At 43.0% G+C, this 19,034-nt stretch overlaps 2 protein-coding genes across 3 annotated transcripts; one reads left to right on the forward strand and one right to left on the reverse strand.

The window, feature by feature from the left end:
• Positions 1-50: 50 nt before the first annotated feature.
• On the reverse strand, positions 51-15,175 carry zbtb2b (zinc finger and BTB domain containing 2b). Of its 2 annotated transcripts, XM_088403627.1 has the most exons (4): positions 15,047-15,175; positions 11,998-12,131; positions 4,733-4,913; positions 51-4,140 (listed from the first exon to the last, which is right to left on the reverse strand). In XM_088403627.1, exons 3-4 carry the CDS (start codon positions 4,903-4,905, stop codon positions 2,808-2,810), a joined length of 1,506 nt encoding a protein of 501 aa, XP_088259753.1. In that variant the 5' UTR covers positions 4,906-4,913; positions 11,998-12,131; positions 15,047-15,175; the 3' UTR covers positions 51-2,807. The 2 variants fall into 2 exon arrangements, with proteins under 2 accessions (XP_088259753.1, XP_088259752.1); XM_088403626.1 differs by lacking the exons at positions 11,998-12,131; positions 15,047-15,175 and adding an exon at positions 10,188-10,472.
• dcph1 (damage control phosphatase 1) lies at positions 14,322-18,663 on the forward strand. Its single transcript, XM_088403628.1, has 5 exons — positions 14,322-14,399; positions 14,728-14,833; positions 15,054-15,295; positions 15,368-15,533; positions 16,081-18,663. The coding sequence occupies exons 1-5, from the start codon at positions 14,341-14,343 to the stop codon at positions 16,882-16,884; spliced, it is 1,377 nt and encodes a 458-aa protein (XP_088259754.1). The 5' UTR covers positions 14,322-14,340; the 3' UTR covers positions 16,885-18,663.
• The last annotated feature ends 371 nt before the right edge of the window (positions 18,664-19,034 follow it).

The following is a 19,034-nucleotide window of genomic DNA, read 5'->3' on the forward strand; positions in this document are numbered from 1 at the left end:
GATTAAATGATTTCAAACACATCGGTAAAAAGAAAATAAACAAACCAGTCTTATCAAAAGACACATTTTATTGTTTGTTCTTCATTTAAAAAAAAAAAATCTGTTGATAGAGGAAAGGGGGGGAAAAATAAGTCACATTCCTGAGAGCACATATTGATCACAGTAGATGTCAGACGAGCTTTGAGAGAAAACACCAGCGTGTGTTAACTCAAGTATTTATGGGACGGACTCGTCCTGATGTCTCCATAACAACATAGGGGACACACGCGATACAGGACGGTGTCAAACTGTCATCTTCCTGAGATAGCCACATCTTATACACACACTCACACACACTCTCACTGAGCAGTGTAGGACTTTAAAAAAATATTCGAAATGATCTTTGTGAGCATCACAGACGTGACTAATTGGAGCGCTGCAGTACAAACAGCGCCATCTAGCCTAAAGACTGACGTAACTGCAACACTGCAACCACATAATCTTTTCACCTTTTTAGAACAAACATTCCAACGATCGTATTCTAGATGAGATGGGTTTAGCTAGTGTAACAATACATATCCGAAAAAAGCAAATCCAAAAAAGGCATGCATCTCAAACTGTTTTCTGTCTTTTAATATCCCCCGCCCCTCCCGAAAAGATTTTTGAAAACAACAAACTGACGGAAGTCTTAAAAATAGGAAATATGGGCCCAGTTTAAAACCTCAAAAACACCTTCTTATATTGAAAAAAAAAATACTTGGGTTTTAGCAATCGTCACTGGGAATTTCTTTCAATAGAAGAATGTGTGCAAATGCTTGTTGTATTCAGATAAAAAGTACAAAACATTCAAAAAAATAAACTAAACTTGAGATACATGCTTTTCAATGAAATGCACCAGTTTCCTACTTGATAGAGGGATGGAACCCATGAACGACACCTATCCTATCAGATCAGGTAGTAACTACTATTACATGTTCATCATTCATTTAAGGCTACAGTTCAAACTATTTGTCTTGGAAATTGCTAAATCAAAAGCATTTCTACTCTGAAAGCTACATTTTCATCATAATAGACTCTTTTGTAAATTATACCACTGTGTATAAAATTAGAAATATTTAAAAGTGGTGGATTCAAGTTTTCGTTTTCGCTTTTAAAATTCTTTGTTCAAACTTTAAATGTTGAGGAAAGTACAATAAGCGTTCTTCCCGAGTGGCGGACGCTGCGATTAACAAATGAACAAGGTGCATTTTTGTTGTCGCTCACAATTTTGTTAATCGTCAAAAAAAAGAACAAATGGAAGACGTCAAGATTACAGATTGTCTCGGGTGTGTCTTTGTGGACTTTAGTTGCAATTGTAACGCGTCTCCTTGCAGCAAAGCATTTTTAGCTTGGAAGAATTGGCTTCACGAGGTGTAACCCGAAAGTCGGGCCCCTTGCTTCCTGTTTGAACGCTAACGTCCCCACCGCAGTTGAAGCATTCATTTGGCGTCCTACTCCTGTACTGAATTATCCATGTGCTAGAAAGCTCCTTGTCCTCACTTAATAAGACCATTCTATGCACTAAAAGAATGACAATGTCTTAATAGTGGTGTGTTTTGCACTACTGTACTGTCTTTCACTTGTCCCGTATGACATTTCACATTAATCAGACATGATACTAGACAGGGAAAACTGTGCACTAAGTTGACAAGCAGATGCTACTAGTACCATTTGTTTGCTGAAATGACAATTATTGACAAATACTTAAGGTAGGAACGGATATAAATTAAAACATTCCTAAGAAACGTCCCATCATGTGGTCCCTGGGGTTCCATGTGGACATCATGTTGTTGACCCATGATCTAGCCTAGCGCTTCACTAGTAGTGCTAGTAGCACCCGGAATTACACTAGTGCACAGTTTTGACGTAATCATTCTCAAAGTGTGTATTAATACATCAAATTTGCCATATTTTTTGGACACCTGTACAATGACAACAAAAGGAATTCTGTTCTATTGTAAGATGAAATACAGTAGTGGAAAGCTTCATGAGTAAGACAGTCCTTCAACTAGTGCGCCTTACGATGGCAACGAGACAATTGGCCGCCATCTTTGTGGAATTTTCTAAAAATACATGGGATGAGCACTTCAAATGCTGTAACACAGCATAAAACAAACACATTTACACAAAACAACGCTAATTTTGACCAACTGATGCTTCAGAAATTTGGTCTGCCTGAACAATTGGTATGTTCAAATAAAATTTGTCAGCCAATCGGGGATGGGAGTTTCCTTGGTAAAAGCCAAAATCAACAAATTGAAAATAACATTGGAAAAGAACGAAGGTAGACAGGTTTACTCTGAATTAAAGGTGTGACCAAATTTTCAATAGGCAATGTAATAAAACAAAAAAAAAGAAGCGTTCCCCAAATACATCGGTTTTCCCCTCCCACATATTTCTCCAGAACGCTTCATCTGATTTTGAAAATTCTATATGGTTTGTACTAAGGTTGAAGTGGCCTTCCCAAAGATACTTTGCCTTTTGACAGATTTTGATTAGAAAAAAAAAAATCTTGTCACAAGTACGGTAAAAACAATGAGCGCATGTACATGAACAATCCAACACACTGGGAATATAGTATCCCGAATAAATGCTTTATCGGCTTTGCGAAGCGATAAGACGGCGGGTCTTTCCCCATGTTCAAGTCGGTGGGAATGAAATGCAAAAAAAGCTCTCCCGCTCAAAAACAAAAACCCTGACAGACATCGTTTAGCTTAGTCATGAGTTATAATTTAGGAGGGGAAAAAAAAACAAAACAAAAAAAACCAGCAGATCCGCCGTTGCGGCGGCTATTCCACTAGGACGTCCTCGGCCTTGATGGCCTCGAGCGGCGTGGCAGAGTTGGACAGATCCGAGCCGTCGTCTTTGGAGAGCTCGTCGTGGGGGAGCATTAGGGCGGCGCCGGCCGGCAGCCCCGCCAGGCCGCCCTGCGTGAAGCACAGGTGCTTGATGACCTCATTGGGGCTGGAGAAGGTGGTGGCGCAAATGTTACACTTGTACGGCTTGGACGTGGCCAGGAACATGGCCTCCATTTGGCTGTTGTCGTCGCCGGCGGCGCACAGCTCCATGCTCTGCCGATCCACCAGCGTGTAGGCGTCGGCGCCCTGGTTGAGGCACACGTGGCGGGCGGCCTGGTTGGCTCGGCAGAAGCTCTTGCCGCAGGCGCTGCACTTGAACGGCTTGCCCGTGTGGATGTACATGTGCTCGCGCCAGTGGCTTTTCTGGATGAACTTGCGCCCGCACGTGCAGCACTCGTATTTCCGCCGCTTCAGCTCACGGTCCAAGTCGCCGTTCTCCAGGTTGTCGATGTCGGCGATGTCCGACGGAGGCGGCGTGTCCGCCTGGGAGTTGGGGCCGCCCACGCCCCACGGCATTTCGGCGAGGGGGGAGTCAGAGTTGTTGCCGGAGACGGGCGCCTGCTCGCCGTCGCTGATCATCTCCGCGGCGCCTACCCGGCTTCCCTTCAAGAAGCCCTCAGCCTCCGGCGCGCTCGGCTCAGCTACGGTTACGGGCGAGAGGGCGGTGTGGTTCTCCGTCGCCTGGGCGTGCTGCAGGAGGTGCTCCCTCAGCAGGCTCCTCTGGTTGAAGCGACTCCGGCACAGGTGGCAGGAGTAGTACTTCCGGAAGGACGAGCTCCTCTTCATGATGCTGGGCTTCACGTGCAGAATGGCGTTGGCGGCGGCGCCTCCGTCCACGCTCGGCGACTCCGCCGCCGCCTCCTCCTCCGCGGCTGGCTGGACGCCGCTGGTGGACGCTTCCGCTTCCGGAGGGGAGGCGGCCGGCTTGGATTCCGTCGCCGCCACGGATGGGTACTGGGCCTCGGACCCCAGCATCTCCATGTCGATGGGCGAGGACAGCGGCAAGTGGGCCGAGAACGCCGCCTTCTGGTCGGCGATCTGGATGCCGTAGAGGGAGGTGGAGAGGTTGATGCTCTGCTCGGGATGCACGTACACCGACTGGCTGGCCTCTTGCAGCAGAGGGTAAGCGTGCAGGAAGCGGACGCCTTGCTCGAGCCGGGCGGGGTCGATGAGCTGGGGGGCCAGCTTGCCGGTGTACATCAGGTTGAGCAGGTAGCTGAAGATGTCGGGCTGGATGTCCGACGCCTTCAGACGCACGCAGTCACTGAAACATTGTTAGACAGAAACGTTCATTCGGAGCTCTTCTCAGACTAAGTCAGTGGTGTCCACTCATGTTCTCCAGGTTTCTTTCACAATCACACGCGATTCAAGTGATCAGGATTGTTATTCGGCTTCTGCTAGGGTTGCTGATGAGTTGATCAAGAAATTTGGAAAACATGACAAATACAGGCCCTCGAGGACCCTCGAAGTGAAACCAGGATTCACACTTAAAACTATGTCACACGTAGTCCCAAAGACTTAAATTACGTCTTTAACGGGATCCGATATTCAATACCATGCTCTCATTTACAGTACTTTTCCCCAAACATTAGGGTTAAAATAGCCAGTACATCAAATCCCAAAATCGTAATTATGTCTTTACAGAAACCAGACATTCAATCTCATGTACTTTGAGAATTTCTTTTAAAAATGAGGACACAATAAAGTGTGTCTGAAAATAGCAGTCACAGAAGGTGTTAAAACTACGGACAATAGTAAAATTGCACATCGTGGCTAAATGTGGTTGCTTCACTCGGCCTCTTTGTTTTTTTTGCATCCGCAATGTTTAATGTTGCTCATCAAACTGTGTCATGTACCTGTCCTGGTGAATGAAGAGCATTCTAAAGTAGTTGGAGAAGGCAGCGAGCACTGCCTTGTGGGCCTTAAAAAAGACATCTCCGATGGCCACGGTGCAGTCGCACAGGAAGCCAAACTCTCTCTGAGCGTTGAGCTGCTGCAGCAGGATAAGCCCGTGGTTGGCCAACTCCATTCTTCAACCTGCACGCACATGCACGAGTCAGTTTCCTGTCTGTAACGAGACCGGAGGCGACGGCGACCGCATGGAGATGATGACTTTTGAAAGGCTCCGCGGCTGAACAACAGAGCGGCGGCCAAGCAAGCTCCTGTTATAATTAGCGTTGTAAAGTGCCATGCAAAAACACTGAGCTCATTATGAACATTTCATAGTGCTCTCATATGATCAGTGCGGTCGAGCGCTTGTCACACAGAGATGCTTCAGAGAGAAGCCTCCTCTTATGTTGCTGGTCAAACGGAGCCATTTAACAAATAAATGAAAAGAGTTCAAAGTATTAGATAATGTATTGAATAATGAACAAGCCCAAGGTCAAAATGACTCAGGAACATAATGCCGTTCAGGAGAGGTGAACAAAGCGGGAGGGTTAGAAGTAAAAGTTAAAAAGCACAACTTGGGGCATTGGGAAGAAAAATGGTGACATCTATTATACGACATGTCATGAAAATGACAGATCATCCAGCATCGTGAAGTGCTATAAAAGGAACTCTTGTGGGTTCAATGAGTTCTCCACTTGATTATTTTGAACAGAATTTCGTAATGAATTAACCAACTTTGATTTTGTTCAATAGGCTTTCAACCACTGAAGCTATTTTGTCTGTTGAGGAATGCAAGGAAATTACATTTTTGCAGTAAAAATGTCTGACTTCAAATATTCTACCTTCGGGCTTATTCACCAATTTTCAGAAACATATCAACGCAATTGTAAATGAATGAATAAATAACAAATTGTTCTCATTTGAGTATGGATCGCTGCTGTGACATAAAACATAGAATTTGATGGTTCTCGTTTAGAAATTGTACATTTTTAATGGTCTTGCTCAATGACACTTTGACATGGCCCCAATGGAAGTGGGGTGGGAATTTACAACTGCTTGGGAGGGGAAAACTCTTCCACTGAGCCGTGCCTTATTTTCAGGGCTGCAGTTGTGTATGTGTTTTTACTGTTACAAGAAAAAAAAAAAGAAGCCTACAGGCATTCATTAACTTTACTATTGAAATAAGATGTGCGGAATATTCTAGAATGACTTAAATGCTATGTTTGTGTATGTTCCCCGCGGAAAGCATATTTCAGGCCACGGTGGACAAAAGTGGACGGACACGAGACAACATGCTTGCCAAGCCTCTCAGTCCAAAAACGTTCGCACGTGCACGACTGTTTTTGCCATTAGGGCTCGGGGTCGTGTGAAGTCAATCTCAGGGGAAACGCAAGAGCGCGACGTATCCCGCTGACCAATCCGGGCCGGGTTGCCGTCGACCCCAAGAGGTCATTAGAGGACTGGGGCGGCTTGCGGCCATCACATGATCAGGGCAGTGGGCGTCGGCGCACATTCCTGAGGCAAAACTGGTTCTAAAACACCCACCACCCCCGCCCCACCTCCCTGTGACGGGCCGGCACTTTCTCTGTACAGGAAGGGAGCGCAAGATGGACGATAACCTGTGGTGTACAACCTGACTAGGAACATAATATAGGGTTCTTGACTTGTTTATATGGTGGTATTAGAAAATCTGAAATCATTTGTACTGTTGTTTTATGTCATATGTAAATTAAAAAATGTCGCCAGCACATACGCATGGACAGTGCGTCGCAATCGAAAAATGCAGTGATGGCAGCGGCAAAAGTTGTACTTGTAAAAGTAGTTGTTTTGTTGACGAAAAATGTACATACACCACGTTGATGACATCTGCTAGGCACTTCAAGCATCTTGACCCACTGCAGCAACGCATCCTTAGCCACACTAGACTGTAAATGCTCTGTGTCTAATATATAGTATCAGTTTATTCTATTAGAGGTGCTAGAAATATGTGTGATAAGCATCAATAGCAAGGCGAAAATAGTATACTTTATGCCATATATATGAATACATTTTCATTACAAAGTTCAAGATGTCAACTATACTGTTATCATCTGGGCACATTAGATCATTAGTAACTTTACTACAGGAGTGTAATGATACCTTGAAATTATGGCTATTAGTTCTAGTATGAGTAGCAGCACTGGTGCTAGTACTAATAGTGCTATCAGTGGTATTTGTATTTCACAACATTGAGTGTATGTCTTCATTCACAGAGCATATATACAGTATGCCGACAAAGGGTGTTTAAACAGTTTCTATACCTACTGCCAGCCGGTGGCCTGACATGCGTACTACAGTTGTTTTTTGCAGTCGGCTGAAACAATATTGATCACCTTTGATTATTTACAGTCCTCTAGAATTAGAAGGTACTAGTTAATCGTAGCTTATAAACCGACGACTTATTGTACACAACAGCCCATCTCACCATCTGCCTCTACCAGATGGCCCGCACACCCGTAGTGCCGTGTCGCCTGCTACCCTCGGGTTTCTCCCCTCCCCGTTAAATGGGGGCTTTGCTAACCAACAATGTAATAGGTTTTCTTAAAGGGGTGTCAAAACATATTTAAAAATATAAATATTAAATAAACAACAACCTCTTGGCACTACTACCATATATAGTATTTTGAGCTTGACTGGAATATTTCCCAGTTGACTGGGGGTACCGGAAGTATCCAGTAGGTCTTAATTTATCAAGTTTTGTCTGACACTGCTGCGTGATTTGTCCTGTTCTGAACATACATAACATAAAAAAAAAAATAAAAATCCTATCCAAACATACAGCCAACTGCATCAGATGTAAATAGTTGCTTGTCTATTGGAAATGGTAGATTAAGATTTTTTTGTGCTATTTTTGTTTGATCAAAAAAAAAAAAAAAAAAAAGACTTACTATAGATTAAATTTTGATCATTGCTGTTTGTCAAACAAAGCGGCAGGATACACATATCAATCACAACACTATAATGACACGTACGATCACCTTGTTTGCTAGAACAACATACCAAAACCTAAATATCAACTTCATCAACAGGAAGTACATTTCAATCATAAATCTCCTTAAAAAATGCTGACTAAAACACTAAACACGGACCTATAACAGGAACAAATGCTTTCCATGATTTCTTTTTTTAATATCAATTTCAATCATTTATCTACAGTATTTACCACTAATAGTGCAACGCTTTGATAGAATAGCTACCGGTAATCTGTTTTGCTTACTAAAAACACAAGGATGACATTCACCGGATTTCCACAAATAATCACCAGTGACATTTATTTACTCAAACGCTAATAGGGGAGCCGTCTATTGGGTGCAGGTGTCGACTGGGGAGCAGACTTTATTTGAACTCCACTTTGGATTAAGAGAAAATAACATTGGAATTTATGTTGAAACTGTGAAAAAGCAAATGTGTGTTTTTTTTTAAGTCAGACTTTGAAGTAGGAACAGGTTTACAGGCTTGTTTGGGATAGCAACAGAGATGAAATGGGGTTGACATTTTAATGTTTTGATGTGTGTGTACAACCAGCAGCCTCAGTGATGTACACTTTTTATCTGAGGGAGGTATATTTACTGTACTTGTCATAAGTGGGTGATGTGACCACTGGCTAAAAGATTTATCCTTAAACTTCCAGGATCGGTGTCACAAAAGTCATATTTCAAATGCACGCTAACAAGTTTTCCTCTTCGAGGTAGGCCAGACAATTAACCAGAAGGTCTAAACATATTCTGGGACGTTTGCTTCGCCAAGGGTACGAGAAGAGGTGAGAGGTGACTGCTTCACTGTGACAATGGGCCTGCTCACAATGCTTTGAGAATCCGACAGTTCCTGGCAGAGAAAAAAAATTGCAGTGTTGGAGGAACTTCCCTACTTGCCTGCCTCTGAGTGAGTCTACGCCTTTCCATAAGATCAATGGACTCATCAAGACGGCAGTGACAAAAGAGCTGTGGAAGATCCTGGAACACTATTTCGACGGGAACGCTTGGCGTTTCCAGTTTGGATTTGAGAACTATCTTTTGTGACACCAATCCTGGAACTTCTCTGATACAATTCCAAAGGTTCAAGACGGATAATTCTGGTTACATGGTTTGAAGTGGCGCAAGTGGGATGTGTGTCATGGCTGCGCAAATAAGGGAGGGTGGGGTTAAAAAAAATAGAAAAACATGGACTTGGATATCATCAACTCAGAATTTGGATTATTTGAAATGCGGAGAAATATTTGGTATGTATCTGATATCTGGCAATGATAATGCAGCGTAACCAAGCAGATGAGAGAGCTTATCAATGTCAGCCTGATGTCATCCAAATGCACCAATTTGTGATGTAAACACACAATTGTTTGACTAAACAATACAAATAAACTCTGCTAAACACTGTCAACTTCAATTATTGTGGTTTTTGAATGAACGGTTGATGCAAAGGTTTTGTTTTTGCCACACCCATTTGCTTGTTAAAGTTCTACAGATGCCATTACTGTATATTTTCATAATGTTCAATACTATGAGTGAATATATGAAATCATGATTTGCCATTCGGTAAAAATGTTTAGAGTTATGAGTGTGTTAAGTATATGTAATCATTTCATTTCATTAGTATTTATCCTAATTAAGGTGTGTGAGGGGCTCCCTGGATTGGATGCCAGCTAATTGCATGGCAACCTTTCACACTCACATTTTCACCAATGACCAATTTAATCGATTTATCATTTGTGGTTTTGGAAAGTAAGAGGATTCCAACGTGGAGAGGACTTCCAAAAGCACAACACTGGAACTAAATTTGAACCTGGGACCTCTCAACATGAAGACGCAACTTAGATGTCCACTATGCTACATTTAATTTATTCCATCAAAGAAAAAAAATGTTTTTTTTTCCACCTGGCAGCTAGTTCAATTAAAATCACACGATTCCATAAATACTCCGTTTAGACAGGCCTCCAATTGGGTTTTATAGTAAAGCCAATTGTTTCCAGGCGACATAGCGCCGCCCCTGCAGGGGTGGCAGACACGTGGAGTGCTCACTTCCGGAGTACGGCTTTAAACTTATCCCCATCATCTAAGAGGCAGCAGGTGAAGGGCTTCAATTGTGTTTGAAACGTACAAGAACGGGAAGACAAACGGGAGATGGCGATCGGCGAGACGCGACAAGGACCGAAGTGCGTCGTGCCTGCCACCGCCTCTCGGTTCGCTACAAGCTAGCGCCAGGAACGGACGTGCGTGCACGCGCAGCTAGCACGCAGACGACTACGCACGCGCGCACGGACGGACGCGAGGGGGATGGGGATCTTTAGCGACCGCGAACTTCTCTACCGCGGACGCACACTCAATTCAAAAATAAAAATAACGGCGTTTGTAATTCAACGAGTGTGTTCGCGCCGCCGGCGTTCACCTTATCCGCTGCTCGTCCGTCTAAATTGTCGTCGCCGTGACGCCACCGCCTCTTGTTTTTGGAGGTTGTTTGTCACCGGGCCGGGGCACGTCCGTCCTCTCCGGGCTCCCAGCAGCTTTGTAAGCTGCTAGTTCGGCGGCGGAGAGGGTCGTCGGTTGTTTTCCGGTTAGGGGGTTTTACGTTACAATCACATGACTGTGGCGAAGAAGCCCAGCCAAACGCGACCGTTGCAAGGATCCGTTGGCCAAGGGGGCGGTCGCGGTAACGTTAATTCCCCCCCCCCCCCCCCCCCCGCCCCCTCCTACACACACGCCACCAACCCAAGCGCTGTCCTTTTTTTGTTGTTTTAAACCGCCGTTGGAGCCCAAAAAAAAAGCCCCGCGGAGACGCGCCGCCGAGGCGGCGACTTTAACTGGGGCGGCTACATACTAGCAGCTAGCTCTCTCCGTGACTCATTCATTGAACGACAACGTGCCACTGTTTGTTGTTAATGCTCAATTAAATATCATATGTGGTATTTCTTAAAGGGGTACCGCACCGTTACACTCGATCGGATTAGAATCGTCTATATTTTGCCGGTTCGGTCGTAGAATAAATTTATTTGAATTTTTGTGTTGTTGTTTTTGTATATGTTTGTTGTCGCCACTGTATCTTGAAAAGAATGGTACCCTCATAAATTAAATTGTTAGACCTGGCCCACGTTTTAGAGTTTATTGCATAAAAATACAAACTCCTTTGAACGTACCTGTTTGGTCAATGCTAAAAAAAAATCTATTATATTTTCCGTAAGGCCAGAAGGTGCTGACTTTCCGCATATATGTGCGAAACTGCAGAATATACATAATAAAACCTTAAGAAATAATAACAAATTGATTGTATTCCTAATTTCCGCACGCACTGGTATAATGAAGGGCACCCCCCCCCCCCCCCCCCCACACACACACACACACACACACTTTTTTATCTTTATATTTTTAACTTGTCAATATTACATGTACATGTCAATAAAAATTTGGCCTTAGGGGGAAAATGTTGTATTCAACATTTATACAAAATGCATTCAAACATATTTTCAGGTACATTTGAAATAGTTTGCCAGGCAAAATTATTTTCTACATATTGGTTTTGATTCAGTAACATGAATTTTCCTTTTTAATTTGTAGTTTTAGAAGTATCAAACTTCTGATCCTAATGAAGTACCAAACTTCTGACCCTAATGTAACTCAATAGACAATCATACCAAACTTAGCTTTTCATATTAGCATCTTTAAAGCTTTTGTTTTATTTGCACAAATCAATACTCCTGTGCCGAAATAGGAAAAAGGCTACGTTTTTATCATTCAGCCAAAAGTGCATCCATGCATACATGTTTGTATGAATTTGCCAATCAAAAATAGTCCACATTGGCAGCTCCAAGCTTCCATAAACAGTTTTGTGGGGGGAACTTGGCACAATACTGTTTGTCATTTACGATTGTTTTGGGGGAGAAAATGAATGGGTGTCTACTCGTTTCATGCTGATTTACCTTTGTAGTGCTTAAGTAATTTAACTATAATTAATATTTTAAAAATATCTTTATGTAGTCATACAATTATGTATTAGATTATATGTTTTAATTTGATGTCCCATATCCTGTTAGATCATCCATGCACAGACAGCCGCCAGAAGCACAATATATTAGCAGTATTTCAGAAAACACAGTATACTGCTTATGGGACATTTTTTAAGTGTTTCTTCATTTAATAAATCACAAATCATATTTTAAACACCCGAGCATGGTTAAGGGAACAATTGTCAAGCGTGTCCTTACTTCTTTTATTGTGAGTGTGGTGTACTCAAACAAGATGACCAGCATCAGAGATCTTTCGTGACGTCACCTCCCCCAAATCAGATGTTCGTTGGCGTCCCATCACAGGCACCGTGGCGTCATGGACATCCAGATTGCTGTAAAATACAAAGAAGAGGTGAGTGTCACAAACTGAAGCTTTAGTTCACATGGTAAATACAAACTCTTCTCGTTCTTTTTATTGTAGTGAATGACTTGTGAGACACATCAGCACACTTCTGGCAAAGGCAAACGATCCTAGACTGGTCGCCGGTCAATCACAGGGCACATTACCATGACAGCCATTCACATTAAGTGGGAACTGAACTAAATCTTGATGAGTTTGAACTTTTAACGACTCAACACCGAACTTTTCCCGAGCGGAGATTACGCCTATCACACCATGCTCCACAGGATAATTGCTAAGGATAATCTTTTGGAGACGTCTCACAATAGGGCCTTTGCTAACTTTAATCACAAGGGCATGACCAGTCACAAATTTGTCCCAATCGTCGGTATGCGCGTACCTCGGTTAAAGCCTATGGGCGAGAGCATTTGATTCAGTACGCCATTTCGTCGATTAAAAAAAAAAAAAAATCAAATTCTGCTTGACATGTGTTCCGTCATTACACATTTGCTCCTGCCTTTATGGCCCTCACAGGACTTTACTCTGAAATGGCCCCTGATTTATAATCACTTAATGAAGTCATGCGTTGTCATCAGAGGCTGCCATTGATTGGCGTTATTCTTTTGTAAAACAGTGAGCCATTCAGCCCGAGGACAGGGAGTCCACAGGACGCGGGGCTGCAGCCGCTCGGCGGGCAGGAAAGGCCGTGGAGGGTGTAAAAGGAGACATGGGCGGGAGGGACTGCCCTGTGAAGCGGGGCCCTGTTGTTTGTCCTATCAACAAACAACATCTGATCGTGTCCGTGACTGGAGGCCTGCGAGGAAAACATCTCCGACAAACAAAGGCGCCGATGGAGTGGCGTTATACATGTTAATGCAAAAGGGACAGAAAGGCTTGTTTACTCATGCTGGTTGAATCCCAGCAGGTAGCTGAAGCGCCGACTCTTGCCTTGCTGAAATCTCCTTTATAGTCATCTTATCTCTCTGAAGAGAATGTCACACATGATGGTCCCACCATCAAATTGATTTTGGAGCCTGCCATAAAACCAACAGCTACGACTGCGAGAAATCAGCATGCGGAAGGGTGAAACTAGTCTGACGTCAGCACCCGACTGTGTGATAGTAGCTCCTTTGCTGCCCATGCAACCGGGTCAACGCCGCAAGCATGTGCTGGAACACCTGTTTAAACAGGACCTTTTACGTTAAACCGCCACCCTCCCCCCAGTCCACGTCCTTTGGAAACCGGAGTGGTGAGTCACACCCCTCTCGGTTGGAAAAAAAAAAAAAAAAGAACCCCAAACAGATCCGGCTAGGCTGGAGCCGGTGGGGGGAAGGGAGGCGGCCCGGTGGTGGCTGAACACCGGAGGTGGACGCAGCTGGACTCCCACACTCAAGGCCCCCCTAACATCCTGACAATGGGCCGCCGTGTTCCCATAGTGACGGCCCCAGAATCAATTGATATGCCTATATTTTCTAGACAAGCGCGCAGGGTAGCCTGGGGCCAATCGCTTGGTCACGCAGAGACACTCGGGAGCGACGAGGGACGTCCCAGTCCCACACGAATTACCCTGTTCTTTAGTGGATGACTTGTTTACCGTGGTCGGCTCTATTTGAATTTCTACGGAAAAAAATCAAAATTATACTGCATGAGAATGATGTGTACAATAAATCTATGAGTGTTTTACTGCATAAAATTCCTTATTCTCGCTAAAAAAAAAATCGAGCACTACCCCACCTTCTTTCCTTTCCCGCCAAAAATGCCCTGGGGCTTCAAAATCTGTAATTTCCTGATAGGACCAAACAGCGTTTCCCTGGTAACCGTTGCTAGGGAGGAACCCGGGATGTCCCAGGATGTGGGCCACAATTGGATATGATGGGCGGCACGTTTAGCAGTGCCTGCAGATTACATAATGAAGTTATTTACTTGTATTAAAAATGTGATTTTTTTCTTACAGCTGTCACACTGTTAGTGACCGCTGGATGGCAGCAAAGCCCAATTAAAAAAACTAGTCAATCTTTTTTTTTTTTTTTTAGGTAAAAGAAAAATATAAAAAAAAAACTGTAGTATATTTGTCCTAAGAGACCAAGTAAACAAGAATCAGCTAATATTTTCCGATTCGCTATTTTTAACACAACCACCCATCACTTCCGTCTTGACGACTTAAATAAAGTTATATTTTGAATGAGTAAGCTCCTACAATCATGGCGGCCGACCAAACCGGGGGCGTAGTTCCCAATTCTCTGTCAGCTAAAGTAGTCGGGTATGTTGACAGCTTCTTGCAATACGCCGTCGTGATTCTAAATAGTGTGTTATTAACTCGGGTGTTTATTAACGAGTAATTCATGCGGAGGCGAACGTGATCAAACGAAAAGTAGCTTTAGCATTTAGCTGCCCGTGTTGCACCACACGACTGGCTGTTAGCGAGAGGCGACACAAGCCCAAATATTGACGTTGGGGATTGTACAAACGTGTTGCTGAAATCGCTCGTGCAAACTTAGATGAGCTTGTTGCGACATTTCACGAGGCAAGGTTGATGCTCCAAGTCGTCATGTGATTAACTGTAATGTTGGGTATTTTCTTCTTTGTAGGTCGTTTGCTTACTTGACAGTGAGAGACAGATTGCCCACAATCCTCACTAAAGTCATAGACACGATCCATCGCAACAAAAACAAGTTTTTTGAAGAGTTTGGGGAGGTAAGAATATACTTAATGAAGCTGGGAAAATTGCAGTACATCCCTTTCAAGTGAACTTTACATGAACCTCACTAAAAGTTTATCCGAGGTCAAAGTTCACTTATAAAAAAAAATATATATTGCATTTTAGGTACCACGATACCGCACCTTGTTTTTAGTGCATCCTTTCATCTATTTCATTGAATGTGTAATGTGTAAATCATGTCTTGTTACCTCTTAGGAGGGAATCCAAGCTGAGAAGCAAACCATTTCTCTGCTGTCCAAGTTGAGGAACGAGCTGCAAACAGACAAACCCATGCTCGCCCTTACGGACCACCTGGAGGACGCAGACACATGGAACCGCTATCTGCAGAGACAACAGGGGCAGCATGGGGATCAGGAGGTGGTCAGCTGGTTCAAGTCTCCATGGCTATATGTCGAGTGCTATATGTACCGCAGGATACAGGAGGCCCTCTGGCTTAAGTGAGGAGCATGTACATTTTCACACACGAGATGTTTACGTAAGGCTGGTCTAACAGATGTTGCCGTTTACAGCCCACCCATCAGTGGCTACGACGTCTTCAATGAGGGGAAGACTCAGAGCTTCTTTGAGTCTCAGCAGGCTATAATGGCTTTATGCATGTACTTTGAGGGCTTCAACAAGAAAATGGACGACATATCAGAAAATCAACTTCAGGAATATTTCAGCAAACTGCTACAGGTTAGTACATTTTCTTAACAGACTTTTATAATGTTTAACTTCAGGGCTCTCTTGAATCCAAACTTACTAAAATATATGACTCTTAAATGTTAGAAATGTAGTGTTCACTGGTTATAATGCGTTTTTTTTCTTCGCCTTTTGGATAATGGTTTAATTCTAAGAAATTTGACATATTTATTCAAAGCTACAAAGGTTGAAATTTTTAGTGTAAGAAAATATGATAAACTGGAAATGCCTGCCCTAAAAATAAAACTGCTTTAAAACATTTTTTTTAAACATTTTGAAAAAAATACTATAAAATATACAACCATAATAAAAAACAAATGAAAATTAAACAAAGTTATCAAAAAATATACTTTACATTTTTATATACTATAAATCGAAAACACTTATAATTACTAAATCAAAACAAAAACAATCTGAAAATAATACTGCTTTGCGGATTTTGCTTATTGTGGCGATTTTTGTGAACGTAAGCCCTGCAATAACTGAAGGAACACTTTGCGGTTTGCAAAATCATTGACCACGCTTGCTTGTTTCTTCAAAGGTTTCTCTTTGGGGGAACAAATGTGATCTGTCGATCTCTGCCGGCGTGGACAATTCGCAGAAGATCAGTCCCATCGACTCCCTAGTCGCCCTCCAGATGTTCATCTTAGTGGATGACTCTGACGCCGTATGGTCCACGCTAATTTCTGCCCGGAGACAGAAAGAGTCGGGCAAAAATCGCTCCAGCCGAGTGGACTTTGTTCTAGATAATGCCGGCTTTGAGTTGATCACCGACTTGGTCCTGGCCGATTTCCTGGTGTCCTCTGGTCTGGCCCAGGAGGTCCACTTCCATGGTAAATCCTTCCCTTGGTTTGTCTCCGACGTGACGGCCGAAGATTTTCATTGGACTATCCGGCAAACCGCGGCGGCCAATCACAGAGGGATGTCTCAGAGAGGGGTGCGGTGGCAGCAATACATGAAGGAGGGCGTGTGGTCCTACCATGACCATCCATTCTGGACGCAGCCAAACGAGTTCTGTGATATGGCGGCAGATGCGCCGGACCTTTACAAGACCTTGCAGGCGGCAGACTTGCTGCTGTTTAAAGGCGATCTCAACTACAGGAAGCTGGCAGGAGATCGTGACTGGGACCACGCCGTGACCTTTGACACTGCGCTGAGGGGATTTGGACCTGCGCCGCTGTGTAGTTTGAGGACTCTGAAGGCTAACATTCAAGTGGGTCTACAACCAGGTCAGGGGAACAAGCTGAGCTCTCAAGACCCTGACTGGATGACGTGTGGAAAATATGCAGTTATTCAGTTCTACAGCCCAAAGTCAGATCAGCGGGACGGACTTTGCAATCAATGAGCTTTTGTCTTGGAGCCATAACACAGTGGTGGCATTGTCACTTTACTGAGAAAGCACTTAAAATATTTTACATTTTGATTTCTCTCAGGATGCGCTGTTGAAATAGTATAGCTCTATGCCTACGTCATCATAAAAAATGGCTTGATTACTGTAATTTCACACCTGATAGATTCATAGGGACGTCGAAGGCCTGTTTGTGCACTAAACAGCCCTTAAAATATCAATATTGAGGTTTCAATTGAAGGGTGCCATTGTCAAGCTTGTTATCTTGCCAAATTACAATATGTATGTCTGCAACAACTACTTCAGTTTGTCATCTTCATTCAAATTGCCAAAACAATATGTCTTAAAATGCTGTGATGATGCAAAAAAAAAAAAAAAAAAGTTTTACTTTCTGGACCTGAATTTGCCATCCCTAGCTATTCATGTGATGCATTCAAACGAAGTTGGACGTTTCAAACCCAGACAGAAAAAAGTCAGTTAATGAATAATGCGGCTCGCTGGATCAGTGAATAGCACGTTCGCCTCAGAGTTCAAGGGACCAGAGTTCAAATCCACCCCGCTCCGGACTTCCTGCGTGGAGTTTGCATGTTCTCCCCGAGCCTGCGTAGGTTCTCTCCAGCGCTCCAGCTTCCTCCCACACTACAAAAACATGCATGGCAGGTATTTTGGACATACTAAATTGTCCTCAGGTGCGATTGGGTGCGTGATTGGTTGTTAGTCTCTGTGTGCCCTGCGATTGGCTGGCAACCAGTTCAGGGTCTCCCAAGCCTACTGGATAGATGTTTACAATACCTAATCAAATAACTTGGCTTCTGTCTTCCATCCTAGTGATTGGTATATCAAAGAATCAAAACAACAAATACATTTTCCTTTGTTTTGTATAAATATTATAATATTTATCACAAAAACACATGAACACAATAAAATGAATCCCCTTTAAGACAAGCATTAAAACGCTGAACAAGAATAATATTCAGTGTTAGTATGCAGTTTTATTTTCATTTACCGTTCCCAAAAAAACTGTTTTTCTTCTACTTGTGTTTTGGTTTTTAGCCAAACGTTTTGGACTAACATTTTTGTTTTGGTGTATCCCCAAATGAAATACTATTGTTTTTTTTGTTCTTTTCTTCAAACCTAGCTTTTTTTTTTTTATATATATATATAGGTCAATACAGGTAAACCCCAGGAATTCTTTAGTGGCGAATTAGCTATGCTGTGAAATAATTTATACTGATAAGTAAAATGTGCAGGGATAATCATTTTAAGTAAACACATTACTCTCTCTTTTTTCATGCTTTGGTTAAATGTACTGGACAATTTAAACACAAGCTTATGCTATAGGTTCATTGCATATTACAGTACTGTACATCAAAAAATACATCTAGAAAATGTGTAATATGTCTCAATGTTTACAGGTGAGGACGTGAACAAAAGTAAGGTGCGTTAATTTATTACAGGAGCATGTTTAATTGGACTTGGTAGAAAAAGTGAAGCAAATCTTTCTTTTTAGATCTCACCAAAACATGCTGACGCCATGTTGCTACAACGTAGAAGACATTCTGAACTTTCACTACTGTTTGTCCTTGTCATTGCTTCACCCAAACATGTGGGGGACTGTTGTGGACTAAACATAAAGCGGATAAAGTAAAGGCAACAAACTGTGAAGTCTTTGATCAAAATGCATGTCTACGCACTAATTGTTACTGTGGATGCCTGGTGAGATCTTATCCTTCTAATGAAAGCTTTTTCATCAAATAAAAAGCTGCGGAGATCATTTTCCCTCCCTCTTGTCATTTCCACACATGAAATACGACCTCTAATATTGACCTCATTTGCATCCAAATTCTCTCTTATGAAAGCGGCACGTTTGGATGTCAACAAGACAAAAACCAAAACAAAACGCGAGTTCTGAAGACACAGCGAAGCGAAGCCGAATGTGACACGAACGCACCATTAATATTCACTAGTCGTGTTGTTATTCTTGCTTTACAGTTGACATGTTGACCTCCTGATGTTTCTAGGTCAGGTTAGACTCAACTCCGTAGCCCGCAAAACAGCTGTAGATGCAAACGTGCATGACAATGCTAAAGTGGCCCAAAATGAGTCAATTAGGTGATTTAGTTGCCTCCCTTGTATTTTCTTGCAAT

The sequence above is a fragment of the Hippichthys cyanospilos genome, chromosome 20 (genome assembly GCF_059441005.1).
Source record: "Hippichthys cyanospilos isolate Australia breed blue-spotted pipefish chromosome 20, RoL_Hcya_1.0, whole genome shotgun sequence".
In the NCBI taxonomy this organism is placed as follows: domain Eukaryota; kingdom Metazoa; phylum Chordata; class Actinopteri; order Syngnathiformes; family Syngnathidae; genus Hippichthys; species Hippichthys cyanospilos.